At 32.8% G+C, this 19,760-nt stretch overlaps 3 protein-coding genes across 3 annotated transcripts; all 3 read left to right on the plus strand.

Annotated features, from left to right (window-relative positions):
• The first annotated feature begins 9,157 nt into the window (after window positions 1–9,157).
• LOC112779330 (uncharacterized) lies at window positions 9,158–11,383 on the plus strand. Its single transcript, XM_025823574.3, has 4 exons — window positions 9,158–9,362; window positions 9,662–10,666; window positions 10,754–10,948; window positions 11,117–11,383. The coding sequence occupies exons 2-4, from the start codon at window positions 10,382–10,384 to the stop codon at window positions 11,318–11,320; spliced, it is 684 nt and encodes a 227-aa protein (XP_025679359.1). The 5' UTR covers window positions 9,158–9,362; window positions 9,662–10,381; the 3' UTR covers window positions 11,321–11,383.
• A 4,024-nt stretch (window positions 11,384–15,407) lies between these two features.
• On the plus strand, window positions 15,408–19,397 carry LOC112779778 (sugar carrier protein C). The gene is made up of 3 exons (XM_072228055.1): window positions 15,408–16,538; window positions 16,633–16,824; window positions 16,987–19,397. Exon 3 carries the CDS (start codon window positions 17,697–17,699, stop codon window positions 18,582–18,584), a length of 888 nt encoding a protein of 295 aa, XP_072084156.1. The 5' UTR covers window positions 15,408–16,538; window positions 16,633–16,824; window positions 16,987–17,696; the 3' UTR covers window positions 18,585–19,397.
• LOC140182103 (sugar transport protein 12-like) lies at window positions 18,594–19,247 on the plus strand. Its single transcript, XM_072228210.1, has one exon. It carries the CDS (start codon window positions 18,594–18,596, stop codon window positions 19,245–19,247), a length of 654 nt encoding a protein of 217 aa, XP_072084311.1.
• Window positions 19,398–19,760: the final 363 nt, after the last annotated feature.

Genomic DNA, 19,760 nt, shown 5'->3' on the forward strand with positions numbered 1-19,760 from the left:
GAGAGAACAGCACACCCTGATGTTATGCCTCCCTCCTATCGAAGGCCTAGTCACAGGCCAGTGAAAAAGAGGAGAGCAGCTGCTGGAGATGAAGAACAGAGCAGCTGCACTCACTTATCAAGGAAGGAAGAGAGACAAAGGTGCTCTATGTGTGGATCTGTTGGACACAACAAAAGCAGATGCCCTAAACCTATTGAGGACTTGGTATGATTTTTTATTTGTCTTCCTTCTATTCTTTGGTCTGTCATAAGCATAATATTGTTATCGTAAATTTGTATATGTTTGTGTGGCCCAACAGTCAAAGAACAAAGGAAAGCAGCAGAAGGGAAACACCAAATCAAACCCTCTAGCTGCCAAGGGAGGAAGGAAGACTGCCTCTTCTCAGCCCATTCCCAAGCAATCTGTCAAGAGGAAAGCTGTTTCAGCAACACACCTACCAACTTCAGCCCAATCCAACAATGCAGCACAGCCATAAAGGCCTAGAGACAGGCCCAAGGGAACTACTAAGCCCAACTGCTCAACCCAACATGATCCACAGCCGAACAAGGTTGTCAGCCCAATAAGTTTAGCACCTCCTTCATCCTCATCACAGCCAGCCACCAGAACTCTTCCTTCATCTCATCCTACCCTTACCACATCCTCAAGCCAACCTGTTGGTCACTTCTCTGCCAGGCTTTCTGGAGTACCTCACATTTTTCCAAAGAAACTGAAGTTAATGGCAAAGTTGCCTCCAAGAAAATGGGGATTGCTTTAGGGAAATGAAAAACTTAGCATCCTATTGTCATGATTGTATTTTGTGCATGTTGGCTTATTTTGAGTTATGTTTGTGTTAACTTCCTGGTAATGTCAGTATGACTTGTTAGCTCCTTTTTTTTGTGATATTTTACCTATGAGCATCTATGTGTTATACTTAATTGCTGGATTGGACCAGCCAACCCTTTTGGGATTACCTCTGGGTGTAAAACACTTTTTATTATGCATGTTACTATGACATTTACCATATTCAGTTGAGCTTGTCTTTGACTCAAGTTTGTGATATTGTTATGGAATTACTCAGTAATGGAAATCAGGTATTTACCAACCAGAAATCATACTCACATTTCAACAACCAACCATGCTTACATAATTGTCATTTATACATGTTGAAAGCCATTTCAACAGAACACATTCAGGGAAGTCACCTAATAATTTACCAACAAAACACATTTCAACAGAACACATTCAACAAAACCATTCCTAACACAATTTACCAACAACAACAACAGCATCATACCCAAACACCCTTTTCATACCAGGTTCAATGGAATTACACACTTAGGCCTGGACATAGAAAAATTCTGTAGCAGCAAATACAGGAACCCAACCCACCCAAAAAACCCTAACACAGCAACGACCATTAACTTCCACTCTGCCGCTTTCATCCTTGATTTCAGGGAGGCAACCTTCCTCATTATTCTTGCAATTTCTAGGTTTTCCACCTCTGTCTCTGGCTCTGACCAACGAAAGAAGTTGCAGCCTTCATGCACCTACACAGAATCACCGTCTTCACTCTCCAATCCTCAACCCAAATAGCTCAATTCAGAAGAAAAGAAAAGAAAAAACAAATATCATAGTAAACACAGTCCCAAAATCTGCGCCCATAGTTCTCCTTCGTCCCCGAGGTTCGCAGCACCGGCCTCTCACCATGGGAACAAAGTAGCAACCTACCATGCGAGGAAGATTTGCTTCGAGACGAGATTGAGCTTTTGGCAGCCATGGCGTTCTCCCTCCACGAGGTGCGCGACGGTGGTATCTGCAGTAGTGGGAGATTCAAACCAATTTGCCCTTTTTTTTCGTTTACATATATATTTATAATGCTTTTCCTTTTTTTATATTAAACTGTTGTTCTAACAACTCCTAACGATGAAAAAGGCATTTATGTCCGAAAAAAATATAAAGGACGATGTTAAATAGAAATGCAACATTAAGGACGATTTTAAATCAAAGATTAGAAGAGAGACGATTTCAATTCTGGCGCTAAACTTTTGGAACCAAAACCATACTTACCCCTTTTTTTATTATTGGATTAAGAGAATATTCAATTAGAGAGTTTTTTGATGAAGAACTCAATCCTCGTATTGGTGTAAGATGGTTGAATATAAGTTAAAACAAAACATTTAGTAAAAAAATAATTATATTAAATATATATAACAAATTAGAAACTAAATTAATTATTTATATAAAATATATATTAAAAATAAAAAAATATTAAAAATTATTATAATTTGTTATTTTTTATTATCAATTAGCCATTAATATTTAAAAGTATGAGATAATATTGGTGGATTCTTAGACTAAAAAAATTAAACTGAAAAAATTAAGTTAATGACTAACTGATAACCAAAAATAATAAATTCTAATGATTTCTAATATTATATATATATACATAAATATGTAATAACTAATTTTATACGTATACATACTATTTTTTATGAAAAGAAAACATAGGAAGGACAAAGCAATCCTATCCTATAAGGCTATAACTATACTTGAAAAGAAGGTTTCTTCCATTGTGGAAATTTCACATGGCATGCACCGCATCCATTATCAAATTTCAATTCTTCTAATCATTGTTCTAATAATTATTATATTAATTATCATTGTTTACCTAGCATTCTCCTTATCATATTAATTAGTGAAAGTTTATATAGGTGCCCTGCTACTAGGATTTTTAAATTCTGCTAGAATTTGCAAAAAATTCTTATTTTATTAGTCAAAATCTCTAGAATGTTAATGATATTCATAATGACAGTTTCTACTGCCTCGCAGGAACAGTTAAAAGATAGATTGAATTATAGGAGAAACGGATCATAGTTTTTGTTGATGAAGATATCAAAAAGAGATTAGATTCATCTTCATGTACTAAAAATTTGATTAGAAGATTACTAGCAGACACATCATTCAGTGTAGGTATATTAGAGACTATTCTAAACATAATATACAGACAACTAGAAGACTTCCGTGATTTAGATTACGGAGGTAACAAATTCTAATTTTTCTTCAAAAATTATAATCTAAATCTAAAATGATAGAGGGAAGATTTATTGATCAATGATGCAGAATTCTCTCATATTCCTATATGGACACAACTGTTGGGTTTACCAGAGCAATATAAAATTAAAGAATTGGGAAGAAGGGTAGGAGAGACACTGAAAAAAGTGATGAATGTTGCTGTATTCTCTATGAAAGGAAAGGAGGAGAGGATTTTAAAAATTCAAGTCTTACTACACATCACAAAACCCTTAAGGAGGAAGATGAGAATCTCGAGAAACAACAACAAAATTATTGACCTTCAACTCAAATACGAGAGGATTGCTCAAAAAATCTTACAAATATGGCGTAAGGAGGAGAGGAAGAAGCGGAATGGGTAGCATGGCTAAGGGCAGACTAATTTGGTAGGTGAGTAGAGGGTCAAAAAGAAAACAACAACCTAAATCACTCCAATGATGCGCAGAGAGACATGCATAAACAGAAGAAACCAATTCTGGTTAATCTGATTAGAAAATTTGTAAGTCTCTGTGTTTAGGATCGGAAAAAGGTTGCGGACTGATTGAAACTGATTGAAGTTTATCCAAACTCTACCAATTCATCCTCATCCAAATGTAGGAAGGTTACAGAAGGTGACAATGCCACTTTGTCCAAGGCTCCGCATGATTAGTTCATGCTTACTAAGTTGGCCACCCCTAAGAGTACGAGCGTAGGCTCAGTTGTGTCTTAGGTGTCGGTCTGTAACCAGTTTCTTTGTTTTTCTCTTGGTAGACCTTTGTTGCAATAATTTGTGTATCTGTGATCCTTCTTTTGCCTAATTAAAATCTTTTGCTATGCTTTATTTATAAGTTAAGCTTATATGGCATCAATGATACACGTTTGCCTTTGTTGATTTTAAATTTTAATTCAATAACAAAGTGGCCCTTTCTAGCGTATTCACGAGATTCACATCTTTTACTACCATTGTTTGCAATCGTTTTATTGTTATACTGGTAAATTAGAGCCTTTTGTATGTGTGTTATTAATTTTACCATGTTGAAATAGGTATTTCTATAAGTATATGTGGCAGCAACAATAATTAAACCAATTTCATTAAACTATTGGAAGAAAAGCACATCTTTTGTTATAGAATGGACTTTGAATTAATAAATTCATAGTATCATTATCTGATACAAATATATTCTGCACTTAAAGTCATGTTTTCCTGACAAAAATACGCAACCCTACACTACTGACAACAACTCCACTCATCCTTGCAGTTATACTTGACAAGTGGGTTGAAGAGACTTGCAAAAATGCTTGGATTTAGAGCTGGTACCCTTTTGAGATTCACTGTCTCATCCTCTGATGAGTCCACTATGTATGTCAAGGTCGTCCAGAAATGAACCATTCACCCATATTGGTGTCTTTCATTAAAGCATGTTTAATTGTTCTCTAGTATTCTCATTTAGCTTCCGTTTGTTTTGTCTATGGATTGTGTCCTCTACACAATATGTTCTGCATATTGAATCAATGTTCCCATGTTTTCTACTACTAAGTAAGCTTAATTGGTGTCTATTGTGTTGCTATCATGCATATTTAAAAATATTATTATAGCACTAGATATTAGTCATGAAGAAATAATACATGCAATTAATCGTGATATTAATTGGATTCAAAAGGATTATATATTGGGTTTTTATTTGTAGCAACTTTTCATTTCCCTTTCCAAAAATACAAAAATCAGTCCTTTTTTTACTCTAAAAAACCTCAAAAATATGAAGGAGGACTCCTGCATTACATAGCAGTATAGCACAACTAAAAATGTCAAATGCCATAAGTTTTTAGAAACTGCTTCTTATATAGTTCACTAATGGCACTTATTTTGTGCATGCATCATATGTGTTAGGGTTCCATTTATATAAGATTTGTATGTGCATGCACCACCTCAAAATATACTGTTGTATTTACTCATTTTTGCTGTGTCCTTTACTCCAACTTAGCCTTTTTTAGTAACTACAATGCAACTTGGTGATGGAGTGCATGACATTGATCAACAATGTCGTGTGTTTTACTTTACCTCCCTATTGACCCATTTGTGGTATACACTGATCAGAACCTTCATTCAATGACTTGCTTTGGTTCATTTATGTCTTAATCTGGTGTATTTCATTTTTCAATAAATATGTACATACAGGTAGATCTTTTACCATCTTTCAGCTATATTAATATGTTGTATCTTTGGCATTTATGTTTAACAAATCATGCATGGTATTCCAAGCCTATTCTTTAGGAAATACAAAGAAAATTTAACACACACTATGCATGCACATAATGGATTCTAATTGGAATCATCTTAAGCTCAGGATCATTAAGAGGGTATAATACTGCTTATATTGTAGACGGGTTTCCTAATCTGGTTCATCTCTACCGCCTTCACATTGGAGGAACATTAAAGCCGAGATGCCTTTTCGATGGAGTTTTTTTATGTTATTAAGTGAAGGATCACAAATCAAGTTGGGTTGGTCTAGTAATTAGTTTACTAGTCCATTTAAGTAAGTGTCATGGGTTCGAATTTTGCCTTGTACATGCAGGAACCCATTGGCCAGTGACAAACCTTTAAATAGAGCTCAATACCAAGGTAGATGTACTTCTCAAAAAAGAAAGAAGTCAGATCTTCCTGGACAGGACCATGCAAAGAAAGTACAAGGTAATCATGCGACGACTACTAATCAAACTACTGAACCAGCAAAGGGTGCCACAAAAGCATGTAAGTGTCATTATATGGCAGAGCCTCTGAATATTGATCTCAATGGGGTGCCTCTTACGGAGGATGAGCAAAATTTATTGGACGAAGTTGGATTAGAAGACCAATGTGTTGACAAGTTTGTTTACAAGCAACTCGACAACAACAAAAAATTCGATCACTCAGTATCGCCAATTAAGTTTCACGACATTCTGTGTGTCTCTAATGATGATCAAAATGTCAAATTTCCCAATCAACCTGTTAACTGTGGTGGTTATAATGCAAATTCTTTTCTCCGATTAATCCTAACCATCTTTACACCAAGCTCAATTCCTTACTCATGCATCCATCAACTCATCTTATTTGTGGCAGTATTGTAATGTTTTCACACTCACAAAAAACATGCGCCTTACTATTAGATCTGTGATTCAGATATAAATGATATCAGAATGTTTGCAGAGTGGCTACTGCAACTTGGAGATAGTTGCTAGGAGACTCCACTAACAAGGAATCTGAAGTGGAAATCCCAAATGACATACTAACTGATGGTACAATAGATGCTTTTCATAAATTAACTAGCTTTGTGTATCTTGACATGTTGACTAACATTGACAACAAAGCATTCTTCAAAGATAGGTCCATCCTAGCCCCAATGTTGGGAGTGGTGAACAAGGTAAATACATACATTATGCAGCAACTATGTGGTAAGGAGAAAACTTATCTTAGCTCGGATATGTTGTGCATTGATGAGGGAAATAATGGAGTCTGAGTTAGACATGTTAACACCAGACGTCCTTGATGCAATTAATTGCTCTGAATTGCCACAATACCAACTCACACTGAAAGAAGGGATAGTAGTTATGCTATTACGCAACATCGATCAGTCCAACGACTTATGTAATAGAACAAGGTTGCAGGTACGAAGATTGGATAATCACATAATTGAGTGCATGATGCTAATAGGAGACAAGGCCGGTCAAATAGTTCTAATACCACGCATGAACGACTCTACTTTTTAGATTTTAACGAAGACAATTTCCACTCATAGTTTCATTTGCCATGACGATAAAAAAATCACAAGGCTAAACATTAATTATTGTCGGTTTGTACTTACTGAAATCAATATTTATATATGCACAATTATATGTTGCGTTGTTCATATCAACAGTAAGAAGGGGCTAAGGGTTTTGGTGCATAATAATGCAAGTACGTCTACGACGACAACAATAAATGTTGTTTATAAAAAAATATTCGAGAATCTTGGATGATCAGTTACATATGATAATATGGTATCCATTTCAGTTGCTACCGCCAAGGACTATCTGATCATGTTAAAACTGCTGTGTTCTGCGTCCATGACTGAATCAATTGTTGATTAGAAAAAGAAGGAGATTGTAGAAGGTGAAAGAGATAATTCGAGAGAGAGAAAATTGGGGGCAAAGACTGCCTTCAGTATTTTTCATTTACTTTTCTTAACTATTACAAATCCTGCTGTCACATATATATACATACATGTAAGTGAGAATAATTAATTTTACTAACCTGACTATGACAAACTAATCTCTATAATTAACAAGCTAATTATCCAACTAACAGATCAAGATCTTTTCAATCTAAAAAGTAATAAATAATAAAACTAGTTGCATAATTATTAAATTTTTGTCAACTACCCGACGCTGGGTGTATTAAAAATAAGTAAATAACTCAATATCATTGTATAAACTTCATCTTTTAATACAACACATGTCCAATGTATACATCTCATGTTCGTGCAATGCACGGATCGCTACACTGGTTCAGGGTATAATAACGAGTTAACGACTCAAAAATCAAAATGGTAAACACACACGAAGCCCGTAGCGCTATTACTTTTTGATTTAAATATAGAAGGGAGAATGATGTAGGACGTAGTTATGGAGTGTATGAGTGTTTTATTCAGCTGTAGTGTCAGAAGCTAAAATCGGACCGTCCAATTTATAAGATGTATAAAAATCGGATCGGCTGATTTTTTGATACACAAATCGGAGGGTCCGATTTGTGTGCATCCCACAATTTTAAAAAACATTTAACATCTCACTTTTATATTTAAATTTTTTAGCCTAACACTGTCAACATGGTCATGTATTTCCAATTTTTTTTGTCATATACTTTTTCTATATATAATGAGAATTGAAAAAAACTTAGTACATAATTTTTTTATTAAAATATGAAATAATAAAAATAAATTATAGACACAAAATAAACAAGTTAGTTATTATTATTAGAGTAAGATGACAATTAGGTCCTTAAAGATTTTGACTTCAAACTAATTAGTTTTTAAAAAATATATCAGCCCCGTCCGATTTGAAGGCTTAGCTCGGACCCAAACACTTTAGGAGCTAATTTGATGGGATTTTAAGTTTAGTACTGAGTAAGGGTCTCAAAAATACATTCGATCATTATTTAGAGTCGGATTCGGATTAAGGCGAACCCGACTTCATTTGATCGGTTGGTCCCATGTGCACCATAAGAGGACTAAAAATATATATGTTTTAAATTAATTCAAACATTATGTTATATTAATTATAAATTTATTATTTTATTTTTAATCACACTTAGTTGAATTAGAAAATAAATTAAAGAAATACGAAATTATAATTTATGGATAAATTTAAGTTCAAATATGGATATCAACTTCTCGGTAACAAGTATGATTTTTTCTTCTTTATAAATAAATGCATTATAATTTTTTGACATAAAGTTTATCAATGACCGAACTTCACCGATTTAGATCCCGTTTTAGTGTGATTCAAAAGTAGTATGATTTCACTGGGTTTAGAGTCGGGTAATGATCTAAAAAATAGACCCAGTCATTATTTAAGGCCGGGTCCAGGTCAAGACAAATCCGACTTCACCCGATCCATAGACACCCCTATTCCATAATAGCAAATGGTGGACATATGATGTCTTTCTACGAATTTATCAACTAAAATTTAACAATGATATTTATATGTACGGTTAATTTCTTTGACGTGTCTATTTATATATTTATAAAAGATAGTTATGTAGATAATAATTTTTGAACTTGAAAGTCTGAAACTTCACTTATTTGAATAAGATTGTAATAAACAGAGAGCAATTAATAAAAAATATAAAAAAACTCAAAAAGTAATAAATATTTCACTATTTAAAATTACATTATTTTTATACTCATGTGACAATAATAAAATATATACCACTCTAAATATCAAAATATATGAATAATTCAATTTTATTTTACATTATTCACTTATAAAAAAATATATATATCTACGGTTTACTATTTTAAAGGACTTAATTGATATTTTTTTTTGGTTTAAAAATTAATTAATCCAAAGCCAACTTTTTTTTTAGATTTAATGGTCATTTACTCTCATTATTATTATTAAGTGAAGACTTGCTTGGAATACCGAAACGGCAAGATCCCCTGCCTGCATGACGCGTCCCTGTCTCTCTCTATTAATGGTGTATGATTCAATTTCTTTCTCATTCTCACTCTCCTTCTAACACACTGAAACTGCAAGGCTGATACGCTAACCCTAGACGGCTAGACGTGTTTTCAAAAGGCTACAACCCTCATTTTTCGGAGATTGTAAGTCTTATGTCCTTGCTGCTTTATCTTTTTTTTCCCCTCTTAGTGAGGTTGTTGAATGAATGAAAGTAGTATCACATTAGTTTGGTTCATGTGGGCAAGCACTGTTTGAAAAATAGCTGTTCAAATTATGTTCGAATTGCCATGTTCAAAAACTCATTCGTAACCCTAGACCCCCGTTGTTCCCAAATGAATCAATTTGGTTAATATGTGTTTTTCGTTTGCTCTTTAAGCATGATTTACTATTATATTTTGTGTGGTGTCTATTTATGATATCATACTTGCTCCCAATACTGCAGTTGAGAAAAAAATGGACCGGTTCTCTGCTCTGCCGAAAATTATACTTCATGACATTCTTGTAAGGCTGCCAGACAAAGATGCTGCCAAGACTAGTGTTTTGTCAAAGGCGTGGAATGACACATGGTTTTCATTTCCCAATCTATCTGTTTGCAGCGAGGATTTTTTCTCTGAAGATGATGTACCCACAGGAAATAGACAAAGGTTCAGGAAATTGGACATTCTCATTAACTATGTTACAAAAAGATTGCTGAGGCTACGTGACCAAGGCTTAGCAATATAAAAATTTAAGCTTGATTTGCAAAATTTAGACGACCTTACGCATGTGTCCCACCATGTTGATCAGTGGATACAGATGGTCTGTGAAAGTGGCGTCCAAGTACTAGAACATATATAACCATCTAAGTACAGAACATCTTCCAGCGGACAGGATTGAAAAGGTGGAATCATTATCCCTGCAGAGTTTACAAAAGCTCAAGAAAGTTGATGTTGAAGGAATACCAGAAGTACATATTGATTCTCCAAATCTTGAGGAGCTATGCTATCAAGCTTGGGATCTCAATGCACCGTTCAAGCTGAATTTTGATAGTTGCACAAATTTAAGGTGTTTGCAATTAATTGATTTGAAGAGCACTGGCTGCACTGCTATTGCAGACAAGTGGTTTCTTGAACTGTTTTCTAAGTTTCCTTTTATTGAGAACTTGAAACTATTTAATTGCTCTATGTCCGAGAGGATTAATATTTCGAGTCCTCAACTCAAGATCTTGCAGTTAAGGTTTTGCTCTAAGTTGAAGAAGGTCAATGTTGATGCTCCAAATTTGTTATTATTTGACTATAGTGGTGATGACAAACCTGTTATATCTTTTATGAGAAGTTCTAATCAACTTGAAGTCAATATTTCTACCAATGTGGATTTTCGGCACTTTTATAGCTTGAGGGAATTTACCCGGAATATGCCACAAGTGATTTTGGCATCGCTTTCCCTCTCTATTGGACATTCATTTCCTGTAAGTATTCACTTGCTACTTTCTTGGTTCTTTCTTCATGCATATTGATATGTGGCTATTTTATTTTATGTACCCTGAATTGTGTAGGATGATGATCCATACATGCCTGCATTGCTAGTTTCCTCCACTACTCCTCCAAGTATCAAACATTTGGTGTTGAGAGAATATTCACCTCCAGACAGTGAAGCTCTCTATAGCCAGCTACTTATGAATTACTTGCTTTCAAGTTGCTTCCCAAAAACAATTTCATTCATATATCATGGTCGTTTCTCATTCATCGAGGTATGTCATTCATTATCTTCAAATTCTCTGTTTAATTCTACCATTTACAAATTAGAATTGTACTTCCATTCCAGCAGTGTCTTCAACATGTCAAATATACATATCTTTATGCTTTTTCATGAATATGTTCTTTCTAATTCCACCGCATATTTTGCAAAAAAACAACAGTTCTTCTATGAGAAGCTGATGGGCAGTGAAAAGGGAGAGTGCTATTGCAGTTCAGGTGATAGAAAGTGTTGGTGGCATGCCTTGAAGATTGTCAGCATCTCTTGTTCATTCATGACTGATGAGAACGCTGACTTTAAGGCCATGCTAGATGCGTCAGCGAGATCTTTTGAGGAGAAAACTATCACTTTTAGCTTAGAGCTGTAATCTTGCTATTATCAACCTTTGAACATTCCTAATTAGAATTAAAAACTTTAATGTTGATGCTGAGTTTCTCTTCCTCTCTTTTATATAAGTATTAAGTTTTGGCAAGTTTGAAATTACCCTTAAATTTAAAATCACCAATTTAATCCCATTCATAAAATAATTATTTTACCCCTAATTAAATTAAACCTAGGGAAAACCATATAATAGTCACCTAAAGTTTGAGAGATGAGCAATTTAATTTAATTATAAAAATAGAATATTATATAACGATATTTGATTTAAATATTTGGATTGAGCCACGTTCCAAATTTAAATATGAAATTTGAACTATTTTGATTTGTGAATATTAGGGTTAAAAGAAAAGAGAGGAAAGCAATAAAGTATAAAGATGGAGAGATTTCACTCAATTAAACAACAAATAACAAACTGCTCTAACTAAAAATCCAGATCAAATATTTCAGTTTTTGTTTAAACAAAAAGTAAAACTGATTTGATGAATTTTCAAATTAGATTAAATTTGGAGTTTTGAACACACTTGTCGTTCCTCTCCCACACGTTCGGTGGTGAGCAATCCACAAACTCTTGCTCTCATTCTCACCGTCAAAACCCCGAATTAAATCAAGAAGGTGAGGGTCCCAATTCTCGTGGTTTTGTACTTTTTATCTAAGAGATGTTCTTTAATTTGAAACATACATAGTCTTTTATGGTGATTGTTTTATGATTGTGTTATACGTTACCACGCTGCGTATAAAATTATATGACTAATTTCTTTAAAGTTATAAGGTATAAAATGGAAACATTAAAATTTTAGTTACTTTAAATTTAAAAATCATAATATATTACTAGCGGCGTGCCTGGTGAGCGCTTTTTTATTGAGTTTAAGAAATTAATTTTATATTTTTATTTTAAAATTATAAATTTAATAATAATTAAAAATAAATTATAAAAAATAAAATATCTTAAATTATTTAACATGTAAAATATTGAAATAAACAAATTTAAATTAAAAAATAAAATTGAAAATATATTAATTTACTATCATGTGTAATAAAATTAATATAAAAATTTATTGATATTATTTAAAGATTAGTTATTTATAAATATTATTAAATTTATTTATTTTTTCAATTCTATTTAATTAAAAGTAAATTTAAAAATTTATATCCAAAATATTTTTTTTCCATCTATAATTCTAATAGATAAAAAATATATTTCTTCAATCTTATCTTGAACTTCTTTAATTATCTTTAATTTTATTATTTTTTAAAATTATTAATTTTTATTTTGATTATATTATCTCATCATATGATCCATTATTCTTTGTCTCATCATTATTATTATGCTGCCTTGTTTTTTTCTTCTTCTTCTTCTATTCATCCCAATTGAAATTAATTATCACTGTACCATTATTCCAACTCTCATATTTATTTATCACTTTGATCCATAACTACCATTGCGTTAACTTTTGAGTTATTAAGAATTTGCTAAAGGAATTTTTTTTCTTCTTTGATTTAGATATCTAGATATATACCTATTATATAGATCCTTATTATTTGTCAGACTTACTTGTTAAGTCATATTTTATTGCTTTCAGACAAAATTTAAGATATCACGTATTCAGATTTTTTGTTAATCAAATTATAAAATTTGCCAACAATTATAAAAAAATAATATCATATATTTTATATCTTCTTAAAAGAGTAATATTATATGGACATTACTATTTTAGCTACTATTAACATATACAATTGAATATAAAAATATTATATTATTGTTGAATATCTTTCCTATTCTTAACACTGATTTGTACTAATTCTTAATATTTCTCTAGATCTAATATATCAACTTCTATGTCTCTAACTAATAAAATTATTAAGATTTTCTTAAAATTTCATTTAATTTCAAAAACAAAATTGTAATTTTTATATTTTTATTTTTTCTAATATTCTTAGAAAATTAATTTTTATGTTTTTTAAATTATAAATTTGAGATAAAAAATAAAAATTTTAATAAATAATAAATTATTAATAAATAAAAATAAAAATAAAAATTATATAAGTTATTTATTTTTTAATGTATAGAATAATAAAATTTAAATTAATTTAAGTATGATACTAAAATTATTATGTTGTTATTATATGTAATAATTAAAATAAAAATTTATAAAAATTTATAAATTTACTTATTTTTTTAATCTTATTTAATTTGAAGCAGATATAAAAATTTAAATTTAAAGAACTCTTTCTTGCATAATTTTAATTGCTAATTTTTTTAATTTTATATTCAATATGTTAAATCATATTTTGTTCTATTATTTTTTAAAAAATTTTAATTTTAATTTTCATTATTTTTTACTATTCTCCATACACATATTTATTATTTTTTTTTTTTAATGAAGTGAAATAAAGATAGGTAGAGAGTACTACATGTATTCCATAGAATAGAAAAAAAAGACAACATGAGTAGAAGTTATGTGTAGAATAAAAAAAGTAACTGTACAAAGAACAAAAAAAAATTAACTAATAATTATATTTTTGACCAAATTTTAAGACAATTATATATATATTTTACCAAAGATAGGAGACTCGAACCCGCAACCTCTTAATTGAGTATGGAAAAACTATGCTATTTGAACTATAACTCATTGGCTTAAGACAATTATATTAAACACTATTTATCAATAAGATTAATAACCTTCATATATTGTTATAAATATTTAATTTAAAGTACATTAAGATATTATAATAATATCTATAACAATATTATTTAGGACAATTATGGAAGGTTTACCGAATCAAAGCCTAAGAAATAAATTATTATTAATTAAATAAATATAGAAGATTCTTACCTATATTTGGATCATTCGGTCTGTTACTTGGACCATGTTATTATGAGTATTGAATAAATTTGTTATTAACATGAAAATATATTGTAAAAGATAATTCATATTAAATGATATACTAATTATATAAATTTATTAAAGGGATGTATAACTTAACTGTCACGTCTTTTGGCGAGGTGTTCCTGCTTCTTTTCTTAGCTCATATTTTGTCTTCGTCGTCTGACATAGTCTTGTCAAGTCGGTCAACCACTTCCATTGGTATCCTGTCAACTGTAATTAATCAAAACAAAGAAAAAATGGACGAGAAACGAAGGAAGTTTTTCTAGTAACAGCAATAGTGAAGTGAGAGAGAATAAGGAAAGAAAGAGATCATTATTATAGAAGTTACGTGGATTTATAAAATGAGAACGTGAATGAAGATGAGGTAGTAAGAGTATTATAACGCGGAGTAACTGACGTGAGGTAGGTTATTAGGAAGGATAAAAATGAAAAAAAGTTTTGGACACCAAAACAGGTTTTTCCATTATATATTGTTATAGATTATGTTAACTGATTATGATAATAATTAGAGGAAGTATAGGGAGCCAATGGAATATGTATATAATGTATACAATTGGGGGTTTAGAGATGTTCGATTCAGTTAGATGTTTATTATCCTGGTACCCACATAGTTATTCCGAATAGTATAAACGTATTGTGTTTGAGAACTTAGTAGTATTTTATCCCAAATATTCATTTTTTACTTCATATTGGACCAAATAAATAATTCATTGTATACGTTATACAAATACTCTATTGGTTCCAGCGGAATTCGAATGATTATTATTTGTAGAAGAGGGATTAGATCATTAGCGTATCGAAGAGTCCTCAACAATAGAGTTGGAGAAAGACTAAACGAAGCCGCAAAGTTTCTTCGGTAAATGCTCTTTCCTCAAATCTGTAATCTTAACAATTTTAAGCATAGCTTTGTTTCATTCTGTTTGTAGATCCTTTTTTTACCCTTTAAGTCCTTGAAGTTTATTTTCTGAAAATTTTACATAGGGTTCGGTTAAACACTTAAACTACCGTCTACATGCCACAACATTTTGGGTGATGCTGAAAACTTTATGAGCTTTATATTTATTTATTTTTAGTTTAATATGAAAATGCTCGTTCCTGTAAAGTTCTGAGTTCCCATTTATTTTGAGGTGTTTAGACTTTAGATCCTTCCGTTACTAAGGCTTATGATGTTATACTCTCATTCAGGGACACAACTGTAGTTTGAGAAGAAATGGACCGAATATCCGGTCTGCCAAAAGTTATACTTCATGACATCCTCGGAAGGTTGCCAGATAAGATGCTGCTAAAACTAGTGTTTTGTCAAAGTCATAGAGAGAAACATGGTTTTCGTTTCCCATATTATCTGTGTGCAGCGAGAATTTTTTTAGTTTGCATGATTTAGCATTACCTCCAAGTAATTCTCTCTGGCTTAGCAAATTGGACATTTCATTGATTATGTCAGGAAAAGATTGGCGAGGCTCTGTGACCAAGGCTTAGCGATCAAAGAACTTAAGCTCGATTTGAAATATATGTTAGACCATAGGCAAGTGCGCCCCATGTTGATCAGTGGATACAGATGGCTAGGGAAAGTGGTGTTGAAGTACTGGAGCTTCACCACACTGGTGACTTTTTGGGCAAACCGTATAACCTTCCAATTTGTCTCACTAAAGCCAAGTCACTTACTAAGTTGGTGTTGAGTGGTGAAATCAGACTAGACCCAGCATTCTTAAACCATTCCCTTGAGTTTTTCTCAATGAAAACATTGTGTTTGGTCATATACTTTTTGGAGGTGAAGGAGTTATGGAGCATTTCATTTCACATTTTCCTCTGATTAAATATTTAGATCTTCATTTATGTAAGGTAGATAACCCACTAAGCATAGGAGATCCGGTGAAATCGTTAAGCTTGCATGGTCTACAAAAGCTGAAGGAGCTTATATTCACAGAATAAAGAGGTATATGTTGATTCTCCGAATCTTGAGAACTTATGTTATCATGCTCTTCATATGCATACGCCTTTCAAGCTGAATTTGGATAGTTGCACAAATTTGAGATGCTTGCATTTAACTTGTGGTCTTTAAGGAGCCCAAACAAGTGGTTACTTGAACAGTTTTATAGGAATCCTTTCCTTGAGACTTTGATGTTGCATATTGCTCTAGGTTTGAGGATGAAAGATATACCTGCCATATCTTTTATGAGAATTTCTAATCAACTGGAACTCAATGTTCATTTCGGTATGAATAATTGGCATCTTTATAGCTTGAGGGAATTTCTCCAAAACATTAAACCTCAAAAGGTTTTGGCGTCTCTGTCCCTTTTTATCCGTGAGCCATATTCAGTAAGTATACACTTTCTGTTTGATTCGTTCATTCGGCTTGCATATTTTCCAATTCTGTTTATATATTTGTCTGTTTGTACCCTGAATTATGCAGAGTAGAGAAAGCCTGGGTGTATTGCAAGTTTCAGCACCTCCTCCAAGTATTAAACACGTTCAATTATTACGTTTTCGTATGAATGATGAAGCTCACTATTTTCCCCTGATGAATTGGTTGCTTTCAAGTTGCTTCCCGAAAACTATTTCATTCAGCTTGGATTCCTATTTTAATATGAAGGCATTCATTGTGGTATGTCATTGTCTCCCAATTTTCTGTTTTATTTTACAACTTTACTTTCATTGTAATAGCGAGTTTCATTTGTTGAGCGCTTCATAATATCAGTACCTATCAACATACATAAAAATGTCATGGAGCCTCTAAATTTATTATGTTATTTCACAAAAACAACAGTTTTTCTATGAGATGCTAATGGAGAGAGAGAGAGGTGTGGGTGCTATCTCCATTCAAGGCTCAACAAGTGTTGTTGGCATGGCTTGAAGGTTGTGAAGGTCACACATTCGGAAAGGCCTTTCGAAAATGTTAAAGATCTTAAGGCCATGTTAGATGCATTGCCAGAATCCCGTGTTGCGGAATATATTCCTTATTTGAATTAAAACTCAGGTGTTGCTGCTTTCTTAGATGTGCAAGCTTATGCATTTATTTTAGTGCTTAACTTCATCTAATATAATCTATTTATATTTGGATGTTTTTTATTAAAAAGATTCTACTACTATTATTATTATTATTATTATTATTATTATTATTATTATTATTATTATTATTAAACTGATCTTCTACCTTAGCCCATGACAATAATAAAGAAGTCTCGTAGCCATAAATTCAGCCCAACAGAATACATAAATTCAATTACAATTTTAGTTTTTATTATCTTATTTTTATCTTATCTTTAGTTGTTCTTATCTTATATTTATTTGTTTTTATCTTTCATAGAACAATGTTCTATATATATTTAGTTTTACCCTCATACTTTACAACACACTTCAGTACAATTCAATCAATCAACAATCAATAAAAATTTCTTCATCTATTCTTTTCCTATTTTTTCACAATTTTATCGTGGTATCTGTTTTGACTGATTGCTTGTGTTAGCTAGTACAATAATGGCAGGTGGTTTCATAGAGAAGGGGTCTTCCGAAAAGAACTATCCCGGAAAACTCACTTTCAGAGTCTTCATAACATGTGTCACCGCTGCATTTGGAGGTCTTATCTTTGGATATGACTTAGGCATTTCAGGTGGAGTCACCTCTATGAATCCTTTTCTGAAGAAATTCTTCCCTGATGTGTATGCAAAGGAGCACAACATTAAGCCCACTGATAACCAATATTGTAAATTTGATAGCCAAGTGCTCACACTCTTCACTTCGTCTCTCTATTTGGCTGCTCTTGTGGCCTCAATCTTTGCATCCAAGGTAACTCGAGCCTTCGGTAGGCGCCTCACCATAATCTCCGGTGGTGTTCTCTTTCTCGCCAGTGCAGCTTTGAACGGCTTCGCCCAACAAGTTTGGATGCTTATTGTTGGCCGCATGTTGCTAGGTTTTGGAATCGGATGCGCCAATCAGTCTGTGCCGATCTACGTGTCCGAGGTTGCTCCATACAAATACAGAGGAGCACTTAACATGTTGTTTCAATTGGCAATCACCATTGGCATTTTTGTTGCGAATATTCTGAACTACCTTTTTGCCAAGATGGAGAACGGCGAAGGGTGGCGCTATAGCTTAGGTTTGGCAGGAGTCCCTGCAATAATGATCATCATCGGTGCAATGTTTCTTCCTGACTCTCCAAACTCGTTGATCGAGCGTGGACAAGCTGAGAAGGCCAAGGAGGAACTAATCAAGATTCGTGGAACCAATGATGTTGACGAGGAGTTTAAGGATCTTGTTGCTGCCAGTGAAGCCTCCAAACAGGTCAAGCATCCTTGGTCTTCTTTGCTCAAAAGTGAGTACAGGGCTCACCTCACCATGGCCATAGCCATTCCCTTCTTCCAATAACTCACTGGCATGAATGTCATCACATTCTATGCTCCTGTTCTGTTCAAAACTATTGGCTTTGGTGGAGCTGCTTCTCTTATGTCTGCCATGATTACCGGAGGTTGTAACGCCCTTGCCACCCTTGTTTCCATCTTTACCGTTGACAAGGTTGGCAGACGAAAGCTTTTTCTCGAAGGTGGTGCTCAAATGTTTATCTGTCAGCTTGTGATCGCAGCTGCAATAGGTAGCAAATTTGGAACAAATGGAAACCCTGGAGTTCTTCCCAAGTGGTTTGCCTTAACTATTGTGGTATTCATATGTGTCTACGTGGCAGGATTTGCATGGTCGTGGGGTCCACTAGGATGGTTGGTACCTAGTGAAATATTCCCGCTTGAAGTTCGATCGGCAGCTCAGAGCGTCAACGTTTCGGTTAACATGATCTTCACCTTTGCCATTGTCCAAGTTTTCACTTCGATGTTGTGCCATTTGAAGTTCGGGCTCTTCATCTTCTTTGCATTCTTTGTGATTGTTATGAGTATCTTTATCTACAAGTTCTTGCCAGAGACAAAAGGTGTTCCCATTGAAGAAATTTCTCTTGTGTGGGAGAATCATCCTTATTGGAACAAATTCGTCAAGTCCTCTTTTCAAAAGAACAAAATTGCTGCGCCAGATTCTCAAGTTTAGGATTCTATAAATATTCTTATCTTTTCTATTTGTTTGATTCACTGTTTATTATTGGTTTAGGTTTGTTTTTGTCTCGTTATTCTTCTTTGATACTCTATGAATCTTAAGAAAATTTTATAAATAAAAAAAATATATTAAACTACTCTTCTATTTTAGCCCATGACAACAATAAAGAAGTCTCGTGGCCACAAATTTAACCCAATAGAATACATAAATTCAATTACAATTTTAGTTTTTATTATCTTATCTTTATCTTATCTTTAGTTGTTCTTATCTTATCTTTATTTGCTTTTATCTTTCATACGACAATGTTCTATATATATATTTAGTTTTACCCTCATAGTTGACAATACACTTCAGTACAATTTAATCAATTAACAATCAATAAAAATTTCTTCATCTATTCTTTTCCTATTTTTTCACAATTTTATCATGGTATCAGAGCCATGGTATCCTCTTTGAGGAGGATATATAAGTTATCATCTTTTCGGTGAAAAATTACCATGCTTCTTT

The sequence above is a fragment of the Arachis hypogaea genome, chromosome 19 (genome assembly GCF_003086295.3).
Source record: "Arachis hypogaea cultivar Tifrunner chromosome 19, arahy.Tifrunner.gnm2.J5K5, whole genome shotgun sequence".
Classification (NCBI taxonomy): Eukaryota; Viridiplantae; Streptophyta; class Magnoliopsida; order Fabales; family Fabaceae; genus Arachis; species Arachis hypogaea.